The sequence below is a fragment of the Phyllostomus discolor genome, chromosome 6 (genome assembly GCF_004126475.2).
Source record: "Phyllostomus discolor isolate MPI-MPIP mPhyDis1 chromosome 6, mPhyDis1.pri.v3, whole genome shotgun sequence".
NCBI lineage: Eukaryota > Metazoa > Chordata > Mammalia > Chiroptera > Phyllostomidae > Phyllostomus > Phyllostomus discolor.
In genome coordinates this window covers 124,575,446-124,592,971 of record NC_040908.2, presented here as the reverse complement: position 1 = coordinate 124,592,971, position 17,526 = coordinate 124,575,446, and the positions used below count along the sequence as shown (strand labels likewise).

General features: G+C 36.3%; 2 protein-coding genes across 2 annotated transcripts; both read right to left on the bottom strand.

Moving 5' to 3' along the window:
- On the bottom strand, window positions 1-984 carry LOC114498926 (olfactory receptor 52E4-like). Its single transcript, XM_028514925.2, has one exon. It carries the CDS (start codon window positions 967-969, stop codon window positions 1-3), a length of 969 nt encoding a protein of 322 aa, XP_028370726.1. The 5' UTR covers window positions 970-984.
- Window positions 985-11,515: 10,531 nt separating this feature from the next.
- Window positions 11,516-15,758, bottom strand: LOC114500418 (olfactory receptor 52N2). Its single transcript, XM_028517117.2, has 2 exons — window positions 15,682-15,758; window positions 11,516-12,723 (listed from the first exon to the last, which is right to left on the bottom strand). The coding sequence occupies exon 2, from the start codon at window positions 12,671-12,673 to the stop codon at window positions 11,708-11,710; it is 966 nt and encodes a 321-aa protein (XP_028372918.1). The 5' UTR covers window positions 12,674-12,723; window positions 15,682-15,758; the 3' UTR covers window positions 11,516-11,707.
- Window positions 15,759-17,526: the final 1,768 nt, after the last annotated feature.

Genomic DNA, 17,526 nt, shown 5'->3' with positions numbered 1-17,526 from the left:
TTAAAATGAATATCTCTGAGACAGTTTATGTCTACTTTTTTTCAAAAAGATACTTGAAACCCACACTCTAATCTGTTTAGTCCTCACTCCATAGATGACAGGATTAAGGGCTGGTGGAACAACAACATATAAATTGGCCAGGAGAATGTGAATGTATATGGGGACATTGCTGCCAAACCAGTGGGTCGTGAAGGAGAAAACAGCTGGAGTGAAGAAGGCCAGAATAACACAGATATGGGAGCCACATGTATTAAATGCCTTGAGTCTGGCATCACGAGAAGGAAGGCGGAAGAAAGCTCGGAGTATTCTCACATAGGAAATGACAATCAGAACCACATCAATAAATACCATTGATATAAGAATTAATCCAAATATCATGTTTACTTTTATATTGGCACAGGCCAGCTGAGCAATTCCCACGTGCTCACAATATGTGTGAGGGATGATATGATGTCCACAGAAGGGAAGCCTCAAGATGAGAAACACCAGAGGGATAACCAAAATGAAATTGACACCAAACACCACCACAAAGATGAGGCCAATAGTTCTGTTACTGAGAATCAGACTGTACTGCAGAGGGTTGCAGATGGCAACATAGAGATCAAAGGCCATGGCAACCAACACTACAGTCTCCATAGCAGTGAATATATGGATGAAGAACATCTGGGTGACACAACCCCCAAAGCTAATCTCTTTTAAACTAAACCAGAATATGCCCAACATCTTGGGGATAGTAGATGTGGACAGGCCCAGATCAATGGAAGCTAACATAGCCAGGAAATAAAACATGGGCTGATGAAGACTGTGTTCATTCTTGATCACAAACAGGATAGTGACATTTCCTGAAAGGGCAATCAAGTACACAGAACAAAAGGGAAACCCGATCCAAATGTGCATCTCTTCCAGGCCTGGAACTCCCAGCAGGAGGAAAGAGGAGGGGTCTAACTTGGTGTCATTTGATGGGGGCATTCCTTCTCTGTTCTTTTGGAATCAGATAGAAAAACAAACAAATTGTCAAACAATTTAAAAAGCCAAACTAAGTTAAAAGAATACAATAAATTTGGAGCAATAATCAGCAGAACATTATGAAGATTATATGCCATCCTTCAAAGTATGGATTCATTTAGACATTCAAAAATATTAACAATTATGCTAAGTATAACAAGGAAATCAGACAAAAATCTCTGACTTTGTAATATTACATATTGTTTAAAATATGTATACAGTATATATGTGTGTAGATACATAAGTATAGATATAGTGATAGGAGATACAAGTGCTAACAAAGTGACATCTAAGCAGATACATAAATGCAACATGGGGATGATTTAATGTAAGTTAATAATGAACGCTAAATATCCTTAAGACATGGGTTGGCACTTCAATTTGAATTCTAGAAGAAATATTTCTTTAGCCCTCTGGAGCATGAACAAAAGTGGTTAAAGTTTCTCTTCTTAAATAAACTGTGAAACAAGGGCTTTAGGAAAGTTAGTAACCCTCTTTCTGGAGGAAGAGAAAGCAGGTTTGTGAAGAGGAGTAAAAAAGGAAAATCAAACTGTTCCTCATTTTTCTTCTTCCATGATATTTGGCTAGTGTGGTAAATTGGAATTAGGGGTAAGTTGGAATTAGAGGTTCCCTTAGCTAAATGAGACTCAGGTAAGATGGACAGACCAAGGACAAACTTATTTCCAAGGGCTCTCTCAAATTTTCTGTTGAAATTTCTATAGCAATTATTCTAAAAATTCTAGGTGGAAAGAAAATGTACTTTAAAAAAAAAACTCTGTTTCATCTATACTTCAAAAATTTTGAGATTACAGGGAGATTAGGACAATTTTACTCTACCAGAGATATTCAAACAACACCTACTTTGTACTCCTGTGTTTCTCACAGCTTCTGTTTCAGGGGTTTCTTGTTTGTCATTTATTTCTCATGTCTGGTGTCTCACTTCCACAGCTCAGCCTTGAGTAGCATCACCTGTGTTATCCATGCCCATGATTTGCTTAGGTTTAGGCTACAGCAATATCTCTCCTTATTTCATTTTGTCATGCCTACAAAGGAACTTTTATAGTTATGCTGCAATGGGCTTTCACACCACCCCCCCCAGACCATCTCCCACAGGACCATTAAACTCTAGGGTTTGCAAGGTTCTTCTTCCTGAAAGAAAATAGTGAATCCCCCTGTGACTGTATTTCTGAACCATAAAATCTATAGCTACCACCTTCCATTATTAGCCTCCACTCTGACCATCCCCACAGACTCCATCCCCGAGTTTCACCTTTGGTTTAGCGGCATTAAATTCTTAAAAGTTGTTGGCTTTGATTTATAGTAACAGAAGCAAGATAATATAATTGGAAATGCATCGTATATACTGAAGAAATAATGAGTGTAAAAATAATGCTAATGCTATGGCATGTAAAAGCGGTCTGGAATAGCAGTGTGTGGATAGACTCTAAGGCCTTCTGAGATATTCCTACTCTGGATTAAGTAAGGGAAAATGGCCAGACAGTTCACATGCCAAATATTCTAGAATTGTGCTGATTAGTGGAATTTCGTGGAGACTGGAGCAGTAGCAGATTTTTAGGTCATTACACATTACATTTTGGACTCATACACAGAGATCCAGTATTTCTTTCCCTGGGATCCAACACCATGTCAGAATTCTGAGATTAGACATTTCTCCTCATGCTGTCCAAGCTCAATGTCCTTTTCTTCTGACCAACATATATTAGGTCCCAAGGGTTGAGGCTACACCTCTGATGAGCAGACTAATTCAAGTAGGGCAATAGAATAGTTGATGTAAAGAGGCTAGAAGTCCTTGCTTACATAAGTGGATACAGGTTAATAAAGGCAACATAAAAATTTGAGAAGTCAGTGGGAAATGGGAGAATAAGAAAAGGGGAAGAAATAGCAGAGAACTAAATAATTTACTACCATATATGACATGATCAACTGTTAACATGATCACTTTCTCAACATTCTTCCAGTATTTAATTTATAAGCCATCTATATCCTGTTTTCATGGTGTTCTACAGGAAACCAACTGCCCCTCTGAGTGACCAACCTGCAGGAGTGCTGAAAGCTTAACCCTTACTTATCAGTCTAACCACTTATTCCCAAGGAATAATCTCTATTTGTTACACTCAGTTTCATCAGAAACCCAGGCCATTTAAACATAAAAGGCTGAGATTTGATACTTTTGAAGATGATACTGCTCATAGGGGAAGAATGTACTTGTAAACACTGCCAAGATGAATTTTATAAGGAACAACTTTATTCAGAGTGTTTGTATCACTACAAAAATGGTTCATTTAATTCTTCAGGGGTCGCAGTCACTAGGGGCACACAATTTGCCCCTACATCTGTAGGGGCATGCTGTCTTTGTGACAGCTGCTCCCAGACCTGTGGAAGATAGAAGGCATGAAATGACAATTACAAAAGGTTTGGGTATCCTAATGGCAATTATTTATCTTTCCAATGCTTTCATTGGTATGCAGTGGAGTCTGTGTTGGAAGTCAGTATCTCTATCTCTGATTTGTCATTCAAGTCCTAACTCTAAGGTCCCAGGGGGACCCTTGGCCTGTGATTCACTTGGGGCCACATCAGCAGAATAACTACTTAACAATTCTAATCTCAAAAGGATAGAGTACAATATTGTAATATTCATTGTCCTCATCTTCCAGATGGTTCATAGTCTCCTTTAATATCCTCTATTTGCTGTGAACTGATTGGTGCATGAACAACAAACCCCTTAGCAATCATGGGAAAGCCCCTACATCCCAGTGTCTTTGTCATAACACAGTACATTTCATCATATTTGTCTCCTTGATCAGGGAAGCTTGGCCAAGTGAGTTCACTGAACTCATCAGCTTCATGATGGGGAAAGAAGATGTGATATCACAATCAAGTGGTCACATGTATCAGACACTGTGAGCCTCTCTGTCCATGTTTCCATTTAATGAGGGTGGATATCATTCCAGCCACAGTGTGCTAAGAGTGTGCCTCTCAAACTCACGATGAGTCAAGGAATTCACTTGTATGTTTCACTTCGCCAGAGCACAGAACAGTGATTTTCAACTGGCGTGTCACAAGAATTTTTAAAACATGAATACCTGACTATTTAGTCAGTGTCACTGACCTCTTTTCCCTTACACTGTCAAATTTACAAATGACAACAGCCAATGTAACAATAGCCATCTGGTGTAAATAAATCAAAATTATACCTTTTTTTCTGTTTTTGTTTTGTTTTGTTTTGTTTTGTTTTGTTTTGTTTGTCAGATGCTTAGCTCATTGAACAAATTGTGCCAGACAGCATACTGACAAGGCCTTTAGCAAGAAAATGTATTGGAAGACACTTACAAAGAAAGACATAGCAGCAGCAGTGCAGACTCTTTTTTTGTCAATTTTATTCTGGGGTTGTTTACAGATATTTTGTGAGGCTAGATGTCAGCCTCTATGAGAAGAGCCCTGACTGTTGGGCTTTTGGACTTTATTTGAAATCACCCAACCCTTCCCTGGAGTAAGCAGAGACTGGTATCCAAGACAATAAGATGGGCTAGAATATTGGTTTCTAATATATTCCACCACCTCATGTTCATTATTTGGAGGAATCATGATTAAAGTGATTAAGGGACTAGGCTCCAAATGTTGCTGCTACAACAATGTGTCATGTGACAGTCTTGACCACTCACCCATTCCAGCCACTCAGTTTTCAGGGAATGAGAATAAATCATTTTTTAAAATTATGCCATAAAAACCAAATAAGTAAACCATTAAAATTGATTCATCCAAATAAAATCAAATTGTGTTCTAAATATCATTGTTGAAAAGAAAAGAAAAGAAGAGAAGAGAACAGAAGAGAAAAGAAAAGAAAACAAAACAAAAGAAAAGAAAAAAGAAAAGGACTCAATTGGGACAATACTTTTATAAAGTTATATTGGACCAAGGACTTAAAGGCTCTTTTGGCCTTTTTGTGTCCTTATATGGGCTTCTGTTTCTAATCAGGGCTGCATGGGGTGTGTCATTGAGCATGTTAATATATTATAATAAGAATATAATGAGGCTAGGGGATATATTTAAGTGAAATTAGTAACCATAATGGATCAAATTTATTTCATCTGGTTTTAAGCCATTAATCTGATGGTGGTGGTGGGGTATGTAGTCTTACTATCTTCTTGGCAGTTCTTTATCACAGCTTTTTCACCACATCTCCTAATTTCACACTGATCATTATCTTGTTAGAAAGGAATTGAAAGGAAAATTGAAGCACAAGCATGGACAATCCCCTGTAAGGATTTCAATTTTAGAACAAACTCAAAAAAGAAGCTGGCAGCAGTGTGATCAAGAGAGAAGTCATGAGTCATGGCCAAGGCAGCCACTATTGTTCATGGAATGCTTTGGGAGCAAGGCACCTGGCCTCAGGTAGCCAAGAGCTAAACCTCTGACCTTCAAACTCTTGCTGGAATGAATTGGAGCTTTGGAAGCAGGAATAGAGGAATTCAGCCTGTGTAGCAAAAGCACAATGATAAGGTGTCATTTGAATCCTCTTTGTAGAGTAAAGGACACCTGCTCAAATACATCTTTTTTCTTTACCTGAAGGGCAAAATTTTTAGGGCATACTTTATATATGCAGGCATTTCCCTCCTCTTAATATGAATTAAGCCCAATAGTGTCTCATTTTATTTGGTATGTCCCAGGGCAGCTTCAAAGTATAAGAAATCCAATCCCACTTTAATACACCATAAACTTGAGAGGATAAACAGACTTGACAGGAACAGAGAGATTAAAATGATCTTGCCCATTATACTTCCCACAAAAAGCTACTCCTTTTCCATAAGTTTGATGTCTATATTCCTGTCTTCTATGTTTATTTTAATTTTTTTATTCACTATGTCTTTCCTAAGGAGGTGGTAGTGAATATACTCATCCTCAACCTTACAAAAAATTAAAACTGAGAAATCATTACTGTAAGAGTGATTATGTTCAATAGACTGGAATTGCTTACTGCATCCTAAGGAATCCAGAGGAAATCTTACAAAATTATAATGAAATCCTTCAAGCATCACAAGGAGAGAAATCTCTATTGTAATGTTAAACAGTGAGAAAATTCATTTAAAACAAGTACAGTTAATTTTGTCCTTCAAGGCATAAAGAGCCAATGAATTCCTCCCCTTTGGGTAATATCTGTTTGAAATGTTGGAGGAGGTAATAAAAAATAAAACTTTTACTCATATAACCCAGTTAAAATCCAAAGTCTATGAAGATAAAAGAGTGAAATTTTAATTAAACAAAAAGAGGAAAAATGGGGCTAATTTTGGATCAAAAATGACAAAATTAAAAATTGACAAATTTAACTATTTTCTAAATATAACATCTCATACATTCAAATAAGAAACCATATTTATTTCAACCTTTAAAAATGTTTCTTGTGATCTCTTTTATTTTTTTCATGTTTTAAGCCCCAAACTTCTCGCCTGGACCACTGAAATATTACTAACTTCAAGTTGTCCTCATTTCTGTTTTGTTTCTTAGATGTGTAGGTGTTCAATAATTATTTGTTAAAATTGAATAAGTCCAAACCATTTAAATTGACATATAATCTTCTTAATTTTTAGCTGATTCCTAACTCATAATGATTGTTTTATTTGATTATTAATCTTTGTCATTTATTTCCCCCCCAACCTGATCCCAGAAGAGGAAAGCTAATGTATTTTTTCAATAACACCCAGCTTCATAACTTTTCTCCCTTTTTTTGCTTGGTAGGAGCTCTAGAGTTGGAAACAATGTACATTTGAATTGACTTTCCTTTATGTTCTGTATATTGATTGTCTTTATGGAGCATTCTCATTCTGTATATGATCCAGGTTGAGCCAAGTTCCACCAGCATGTGTTCTACTTCCCTATAATGGTAGCCACTATTGACTTTGTTTGTCACATCCAATATTCCTGGGAGTTTGGAAATATTCTAGTTCAGTTTGAGGGTGATCAGTTTTGAGGGTTGCCTCACCAATGATCTTCATCAATATACTCACTGGCTTAGAAATTGCTGTACAGGTCACTATGTTGCCATCTGCATGCGGTCTTCTGTAGCGGAGCCAGAGCCTCATAGACAGAATCACAAATTTCATTAGGATGCATTCCTGAGGGTATAATCACTGTCATGTTTATTTTTAAACTTAGTGGAAAATTTCAAAATATTTTCCACAGAGGAGGATACCAATCTACACCCTTCACTTAAGGGTATGGAAGTTTTCATTGTTCTGTCTTCTCACTAACTGTCCATATTGAAAGATTTTTTAGCACAATTATAGATTTGCCATGATATGACAGTGAAATTAATTTGCATTTCCATTATTAATGAAGTTTAAAAACCTGTTATTTATTTCCTGGTCATTTAAATTTCTACTTCCAAAAAGTGTCTATTAACCTGTGGAACCTGTTGCAAACTGTATTTGTGGGTCACCAGGGCAATTTCAGACTTGCAGTGACACCCAGTTAACTCTACTTCCCTTATCTTGTCCATAAATCAAACTATATATCCAGTATCTCCAGAGATAAATATGTAAGTTTTCCAGCCCAGTCATAAATTAACTTCATCTTTCAATCACATTAATTATGTGAAAGCAACACAATTTCCCCTTGAAAATCAGGATAACCATCTTAGTTGAGAAAATGGCATGAGGTATTCATAATGTTTGGGGGGAAACCTCAGATTTTAATTAAATAGGATTACATCTGTGTTTTCTATTAGAAATGAGTCTCTCTTGGGAACTGGGGTCTCCAAACTGCCTAACTATGAAGATAGGAAAAAGTATTGTGGAAGTTAGTTATGTTGGGAGGAAAAAGTTTTCCTTCCTTTCAGGTTTTTTGGCTGGCCTAGTAATTAACATAAAACAGATTAGCAGGAGAAAAACTAGTTTAATTTTGTACATATGAGAACCCCACAAAGACATGAGAGATTCCTCAGCAGTTAGGTAACTGAGGCTTATATATCATTCTGGGCTAAGGAGAAAGCAATAGGGAATAGGGGCCTGGAGTTTCAAAGGGGAGGAAGATAATCCACAGGAAGTTGAGAAGAACAAATGTTAGGTAAACAAATGTTTGCTATGCCATGAAGATAGATCTTTTATATTTAAAAAGTTATTTTTGGTGATAAGTCTGTTCTTGGTACAGGTCCTCTATCTAAATTCTGTTAGTTAAGAAAGATGTTAAAAGTTCTGCCTGAGTTCTGCTGAGTTTGACAGTCTTCAACTGAAATAATCTACATACCAAGGACATGCTGGGGTGGCCTGCTCTGAATCCTCTTAGTTGTGGCATGTAATAATAGTGAGAGGGTTTACTTCTAGTCCCATCCCTAGTAGGACTAAATAATTGGCTAGTGAGGAGATGGCACCATGAATTGTCTTATTAAAGCATGCAACAGATCATGTAGTATAACACCTCCCATTTGCAAGTATTTTCCCAGCTGGCAGCATTACTTATCTTGCATAAGTTTTCTTATTATTTTCCAAGACCATTTCTTTTTGGGTGATGGAGTACATAGCAAACTCCATGAATCTCACAAGTATGACCACATAGTTATAACTATTATTGTTTGTTTGTTTATTTAAATATTTCATTGTTCTATTACAGTTGTCCCAAATTTTCCCCTTTTGCTTTCCTCCAAACAGCCCACCCCTCACAACTATTTATTTAAAAAATGAGTTATTTGTTCTCAGCATAGTATTATATGTAAGCCACAGGTAATGCTTCTTTGAGTGTATTGTAGACAAATTTGTTTGACATTAATATCCAGTCACATAAAGAAACACCACTCCTACTACTACTCACACCAGGATGAAGTCTACCAGCAATTGGCTGGCCACTTCCCCTAAAGAAATGGTGTCATGTCAGAATTTCTAGTACTGGCCTTTGCTTTTGAGTTGTTAGATATTCAGCAATAACTGTAGCTAGATCAGTCTGGACCAGGGGAATTACATGTATATGGGCATAAAAAATATGTGTAAGAATATTATTCACAATGACATAAACCTGGAAGGAACTAAATGTCCCTTAATGATAGAACAGATTAAAAATGTGTAGGATATTCACATAATAGATTTCTATGCAGCAATAAATATGGTTGAACCACAGATATGTACAGCAATATGGATTATTCTTAGGTTCAACAACAGAAGCCAGGCCCAAGAGAATATATATCATATGATTCCATTTATATAAGAATAGATAAAAGAATACATCAAGCTAAATTATAACATTTAGGGATGCATGATAAGCACATAGAAGAGCAAGGATGTATTCACATACACAAAATAATATAGTGGTTACTATTTGCAGGGGGCATGGCCAAAAGAGTAGTGAGTAGAACAGCCAGAAGAGTGGCTTCTGGGGGCTGGCAATATTCTACTTCTTGGCCTACGCTGTGGTCACATGAATGTCAACAGTTTATTGAGCTTTATGTAATATTTTGCAAATGTGTTATATTTTATTTATTTTACAAAGTAAAGATTGAAATGAAAGAAACAGTATAGAAGAAAATACAGGAACATATTTTTATTCTAATCATTTCAGATGAGCAAATACTTTATAAACTTGAGACAAAACTTAGTAGTCATTAAAGAAAAGATCGATACATTTGACTCTTTTAAAAAATTCCTTTTGACAAAAATAGCCATAAACAACATCGAGAGAGATTCAAGGGCATAGGAGGATGTGACTCATACCAGGGTAAAGGAAAAAATACCTAAATAAGTAAAGAGATCTAACAAATCATTGTTAATGTCTAATAAAATATCAGCAAAGATTATACATAGCTAGTGCACATAAAACTGAATCAATTATAAGCATGTAGAAGAAGTATGGTTAATTTAATTCAAAATCAGATAATATGTAAATTACAAAGTTATATTGGTTTACCTCTCTAAATGACAAAATACTTGAAAACTTATTGAAACATTATTTAGTGGTTGTAGGGAACAAGTTGATCTTTTACTTTACTCATTGGAATATAAATTGGTGATATCACCTCTCTTAACCTCTCTTAATACAGAAACAATGTCCCATGACCTAGAAATTCCTCATAGAAATAATTTTTAAGCTTCCAAACGGACATAAAAAATGTCGGTAGTGTGGTTGATTAGGTTCCACTTAAAGGTGAGACCATATGGTATTTGTCTTTCACCACCTGGCTTATTTCATTTAGCATTATGCTCTCCAGTTCCATCCATGCTGTTGCAAAGAAGTGCTCCTTCTTTCTTTCTGCTTGAACAACAATAAAACAATTAAATAAAAAGAAATAAATACAAAAAGCACAAAGAGTAAAAAAATAAAGAAAAAAATTTGGTAGTATGGGCTAACCAATAAAGATCTGAGGCTGTAAAACAAATTAAAAGTTTATTTGGGATCTTAAAGGGCTTAAATCCAAGATGCAGATTCAAGTAGCAACCCAAACTTTGCTTTGGATAAAACAAGGAAAGGCTAGGTTTAAAAAGGTGAAAACCACAAAATATAATGTTTTTCATGCAAATGAAAGATTGCTGGTTTGGTTACCAGGAATTGGTTAGTCCCAATATACAAATGAGGAAGGTAAAAACTACAAGGAAAGAAGTTCATATATGTCCATGCAACAATTGTTGCTCCAGAATGTTTAAGGATCCAGGATGTTTATGGTTGGTCCTTGAGTTGAGTTAGTAACTTAATAGCAGCTCTGAGAACTGAGGCACAAGATGTGCACAGGCCCCGCTTCCTTAACAGCCTCCTGGCTATTTTAAATGATTCTCTTACCGGTGCTTATCTACTTTTGTCTGCTCCCTTCATACTGCATCCATTTTTCATCATCCCTCCTCTTTCTTTCATTTATGTTTCCTTTTGTGTGTCCCTGGCCAGAGTCCAGAATCTGAGCTACCTGAGGCCAGGGATTGTATCATTTCTCTCTCTCTTTTTCTCTCTCTCTCTCTCAAGGTATGATCAGTAATATAACCTAAATAAATATCTCAGAAATGAATGAATGAGTAAATGAGTGATTAAATTATAAACCATACCAATAAATTAATCAATTATTTTGCCTGCCTGACTGGTAATATTATAGTGATACATTTTAGATATAAAATCATAAAGGTCCCAACCTAATGAAATGGGAAAAACCAAACTCAGACATGCCTTGAATGAAATGTAGAGTATTCCAAAAAACATTTAGCCAATAATTAAAATTGGGAGATTTCATGAAACCTCTAAATCTAGCTTGTCTTAGAAGATACTGAAACATTTTGCAACACTGGGCCCATGCCATCCCATGGCAATAGCATGCTTGAATGCTTGAATTGAAGAATTTGTCCTTTATGGTGAGGGAATGCTTGCTCCATACCGCCACAGCCTCTTCTTACACAGTGCATGCACTGACACCAGGCTCCTAACCCTCATTTTCTTAACAGTCTGTTTTCAATGAACATATGAGTCCATAAACCCTTTTATAAAACATTAAATCTATGAGGAATAGATATGTTCTTTCTTTCTTCTACACTCTCTTCTTTGGCAGATTTTTACACAAAAGAAACATTTCATTGTATATACTTGCAAATGCTTCAGAAAATCTTGCATTAAAGGACTCATGTTTTCAATACCACTTTTTCATGTCTTATAGAAATTTATCCTCCACTTCTTCTTCCTTATTTTTTTAACCACCAACCACCCAGCTACATGTTTATTTTATAATTTATTTGTCTTGATTTAGGACAACCTTGTCGCCAAGTAAAAATTTGATTACACCTTCCCGAATCTGTTTGGTTTTGACTCCATAAACAATTGGGTTCATTGTAGGGGGTAATAGCAGGTAAAGGTTGGCCACAATGATGTGTATGTGTTGTGGGATATGGTGTCCTCCAAAACGGTGGGTGAAAAAAGTGAAAAAAGCTGGGACATAGGTGATCACAATGGCACAGATATGAGATGTACAGGTGCTGAAGGCTTTATGACGAGCATCTGCGGATGACAGGCTCACGACAGCTCGCAAGATCATAGTGTAAGACACGGAAATACAGCATATGTCAAACACACAAATAAGGAGAGCAACCATCAGACCATAAATAGCATTGATCTTGAAATTGCCACAGGACACCTTGGCAACAGACATGTGGTCACAGTATGTGTGAGGAATGAAGTTGCCATGGCAATAGGGCAGACGCTTGGTGAGAAATGTGAATGGGATGATAAATGTCACACTCCTTAGAAAGGTGGCAAGACCAGCCTTCGCAATGACAGCATTGGTGAAGATGGTGGAGTAACGCAAAGGGTAGCAGATGGCCACATAACGGTCCAGGGCCATGAGCATGAGCACCCCAGACTCCGTTGCGGTCAACGTGTGGACAAAAAACATCTGGGCCAAACAGGCATTAAAATCAATCTCCTTGAGGTTGAACCAAAATATGCACAGCATATTGGGGACAGTGGTGGTACACAAGGTGACATCTGTGAAAGAAAGCAGGGCCAGGAAGTAGTACATGGGCCGATGCAGGGCCTCCTCATGGCTGATGAGGTAGATGAGCCCACAGTTTCCCAGGACAGCAAGAATGTACATGAAGCAGAATGGCAGGGAGATCCAGATGTGTGCATTTTCCAGCCCGGGAACACCATTCAAGACAAAGAATTTAGGGGTCAGGCTGGAGCTGTTGGCTCCATACATAATGGCTGACAACAGAAGGGCATTTTACTTTCTTTAAAAGTGTTAGTTTCCTGGACAAGGAAATGATTCAAATGAGTAAAGGGTTTGGAAACCAAATGTAAAAAAAACAAACAAATATCCCAATTATATGTTGAATGATAAGTGATTAAATTTCCTTGAAGTCACATTGTCAAGGTTTGTATCCCATGCCTAGTATATGATAGTGGCAAGTTGTTTAGCCATTTTATGCCTCAGTTTTCTCAGTCTAAAATGGGGGGTGATAATTGTACAAGCTCAGAATGTTTTATTGACGGTTTATGTAATGTGTTAAAACTGTGTAGTACATAGTGAATACTCAATAACTATTGGCAGCAATACTACTATTGTTATTACAATACTATTACTATCATTTCCTACCTCAGTATAAAGCATCCCATGTGATCAAACTTACCTTGATTAATATATTAAGGAAATTCAAATGATGTAATTCAACACTGCTGTAATTCAAATGCCATTGTGCACTTTAAGATTGGAAAGGTAGCATGAGAGTTTGATAATTGCAGTTACATTGGGTGATTGGTAAATGAACTTTAGAAAGCAAATATTAGTTTCTAGGATCTCCAAGATGAGATAGGGTGTGTTGCAGAATAACTGCAGTCAATAAAACCTGCAAAGACTATCAAGAAGAAAGACCACACCTCACTGGATTTATGGCTTAAAACTGGTAGAGACCAGTTTGATCCAACATGATGACTAATTTCACCTAACAATAACCCCTAGCCTCATTAAACATTCATTATAACACATCAGCATGCTAAATGACACACTTCCAAAGCACTCAGGAGAAATGGAAAGCCCATAAAAAGACACAGAGTGGCTCACAGAGCTCTTCTGAGGAATCTCCACCCTTTTCTTGGGAACATCTGAATAGACTTCCCTGTTATTTAATACCTTACCCCAATTAGATGAACCTCAGTAAAGGAAGCAAATTCTGGTAAACTCTGGGACTGCTCTCTCTGTGGTATATTTCACTGTCTGCTTCACTTCTTCACTAATAAACTTATTCTCACTTTCAACCCCCTGTTGGCTTGTGTTTGAATTCTTTCCTGTGAAAAGCCAAGAATCCACAGTGAGTCACAGATCCTTGGGTCCCTGGACTCCTGGAATGCCTGCATAAAGAGACAAAAATATATTCTCATGTTTTAGGCAGAAAATATTATAAATGTCTTAACCCTGTGTTGAAATCCAGGGCATCTTGTCCAGTTAGATCCCTGAAAGGCTCCTGCTAGTGTAGGTAACTAAGCATGTGGATCAACTTCAAATCAACTTCTGCAATGAGAACTCGTATGCATGAGATGCCACCTCTAATGCCTACCTCTTTCTAAGGTAGCCAGAGGGCATTAGAACCACTAGACAAAAAGAAAAGACTTGACTATTAGGGTATCAGCGGAGGAAGAACCTGAGTCTCTGCATGGTTGGCTTGGAAACCAAAACTGATCATTCATCATGGAAAGCTCTCAGCCTCTTCCATGCATCAACATCATATAACTAAATGATTTATCCACACTCAAATGATAAGCAAACAGGTAAACTGTCAGTTTTTTTCCCCTCTGCTTAGTAAATAATTTCTCTTTACACCCTTCCTGCTAGTTCTTTCTCAAAAGTGCATATGAATACTGCTAGCAGAATATATTCAAAAGAAGGAAAAGTAAATATATGAGTGCCTATTCTCTGAAAATTTGAGAGCAGAGCTTTATTGCAGGTTTACTTATAGAGACATGGACACTCAGACTCTTTGAGTTTCCAATACTAACTAGCTGGATGGACTTAAGTCTCAACCTTTCTTTTTACAATTTTCATTACTTTTAAAGGGGATGGGAGAGTGATTATAGTACATATAGAGGTGTTAGAATGGCTTAGTGAGAATCCTTCATGTGGTACATGGCATCTAGTAAGTAACCAATGTATGTTATGTATTATAACAGGTAATTACCACACTATGTGCTAAAGCATATTTATTTAACAGGTGTTCATTAATTGCCGTTTACATGCCAGGTGTCATTCTGGTTTCTAGGGATGCATTAGTGAACCAAACAGACAAAACCTTTTCCACTCACAGAGCTAATATTTTATGGGAGTTGAATCCTGTATTCAAAGTTACAACAATGCTGTGAACATAAATTATTATCCTTGTTTTATATATGAGGAAATATAAGTTCAGGGTGAGTAAATGACATGCCTAAGTCCACAAATACTGAAAACTGGGAGAACCATGATTCAAATCCAGGTGATTTTGACATTGAAGCCATTGATCTATATCTGTTGTCCTAACTTATTCTAATTCTGAAATATAACTGCCTAAAATGAGCATAACTACCTTAAACAAATCATGATGACATAGGAGAAAGATAATTCTTAATAATAATAATAATAATACCTTCATAAAGAGACAGAGCAGATGTAAAAGGTTGCAGAAAGTCAGTCTTTAGCTAAGGGAGGTCTCTACACAGAGAGAGCCTGTCTGTGAGATAGCCACAGTCCTATTGCTGGGCTTGTTCACAGAGACAGAATTATATGGAAAGATTTCTTTCTTTCTTCCTTTTTTTGGTGGGACGCCCCTTCCAGAAATTTTCTCAGTGCCTTCTAGGGTTCAAGTCTAGTCTTCAGTTACTTGTCCACCAAGACTATTTCCATTAAAAGCTTTTCTGAATATAGGTATCCATTAATTCAGGAAAAACCTCTTTGTTTCCTGTTGTTGGAGTCTACTGTTGCCTAGACTTCTCTATCTTCATTAAATTATGATGTAGTTTAAAATGTGAACAGAAAATATTAAAAAATAAAATTTATTTTACAATTAAGGGCACACTGCTTTTTTCCTTAATCCCCAAACAAATGTTTATTTATTCTAGCTTAAATCAAGAAATACAGAGTCTTCAATCTACCACATCTCAAACATTTGTATTTCTTGTACTACAAGCTTTATTTACATTTGGGAAAAATACTAGTTTTTGTTAATCATCCACACTCACCTCAATGTTGGCAAAGACCAGACTCATGGGCATGGCTGAGTGAGCATCGGAGTTCTACAACAATCAGTTCCTCCTCTGCATAGCATTTCTGTGCCCTTTAAGGATTCTCTAGACTTGAGTGTCTACACCTGATTGGATCTTCACACTAAATGTCTCAGGAGGCTCTGAAAACAGTAAAAATCCCTTGGGACTTTTGATATTATTTTTACACTTATCAACTTTTTAAGCAGTAGTAAAAATACAAAACAATAAGAATATTAGTGTTAAATATCTTCCTTTGAGTGTATATTCTAATGGAGTTCTGATAATCATAAAGATTATTTTTAATTAATCTTGATTTATAAAATAATGGCCTAAGAATATAATAATAAAATACCAAAAATGTATTGACACTTATAATGACAATCTTAAATGTCCCACCTCAATAAATATATGTGTTCCATGCACATCTATATATCCATACATTTATATATCTATATATCTCCATAAAGTTTCATGAAACTATTTATGTATATGTATATTTATGTGTAATAAATTTTATGAAGCCATATAACTATCAATATCTATATATTTACCTGTATAGAAAGAAAAAGTGAAAGTGACAGTATGTAGGGAGACAGACAGAAAAAAGGAGAAAATATGTATCATATAAAAATAATAGAACAGTTCTGTGTCCAGTTCATACTATGCCCTGAGTTTATTGGATAAATTAATGAATACACAAATATACATGTGCACATTTCTTGTATGTGTCTTTGTTTTTTGAAGATTGTGGCAAAAGAGTTTTGTATATATTTTACATATACTTTATTACTTGAGTTTTTTCCTTAATATTTTATTGTGAAGAAGACTGAACCCAAAAGGATTAGAAAACAATTTGTAATAACTTTTGTCATTCCAGATGGTGACTATATAAAGATTCCTGGTAAACTCAGAGCAAATGTTGAAAGTCTCTTTAAGTGAGTCATTGAAAGTATATCACTTCTGGGCTCTCTGTTCTGTTCCATTGGTCCATGTGCCTGTTTCTATGCTAGTACCGGCTGTTTTGATTACAGTGGCTTTGTAATACAGTTTTGTATTAGGTACTGTGATCCCTCCTACTTTACTTTTCTTTCTCAAAATTGCAGCAGCTATTTGGGGTCATTCATGGTTCCATATACATTTTTGAAGTGTTTGTTCTATGTCTGTGAAATATTCCATTGGTACTTCAATAGGTATCGCATTGAATCTATAAATTGTTTTGGGTAGTATGGACATTTTGATGATGTTAATTCTTCCAATCCATGAATACGGTATATGTTTCCATTTGTTTGTGTCTTCCTTGATTTCTTTCTTCAGTGTTGTATAGTTTTCCGCATACAGGTCTTTTACCTCCTTGGTTAGATTTGTTCCTAGGTATTTTATTTTTCTTTTTGCTATATCAAATGGGATTGTTTTTTATTTCTGATTCTGCTGTTTCATTGTTGGTATACAAAAATGCCTTTGTTTTCTGTCATTTACACAACAGAATTCTATGCACCAGAAAGAAAGAAAGAGCTCCTACCCTTTGCAACAGCATGGATGGAACTGGAAAGCATTATGCTAAGTAAAATAAGCCAGGCAATAAAAGACAAATACCATATGATCTCACCTTTAACAGGAAACTAAACAACAAAACAAAGAAATGAGCAAAATATAACCAAAGACACTGAACTAGAGAACAGGCTGGCAGTGTTCCAAGGGGAAAGGGGAGGGAATTTCAGGGGAATTTCAGGGGAAAGGGGGAAGGGTTTACAGGAACAAGTATAAAGGACACATGGACAAAAACTAGGGGCAGATGGAAATGGGAGGGAGGTGGGGATGGCT

Excerpts from the sequence above, each read along its gene's own strand:
- LOC114498926 (XM_028514925.2), bottom strand. The coding sequence starts at position 969 with ATGCCCCCATCAAATGACACCAAGTTAGACCCCTCCTCTTTCCTCCTG.
- LOC114500418 (XM_028517117.2), bottom strand. The coding sequence starts at position 12,673 with ATGTATGGAGCCAACAGCTCCAGCCTGACCCCTAAATTCTTTGTCTTG.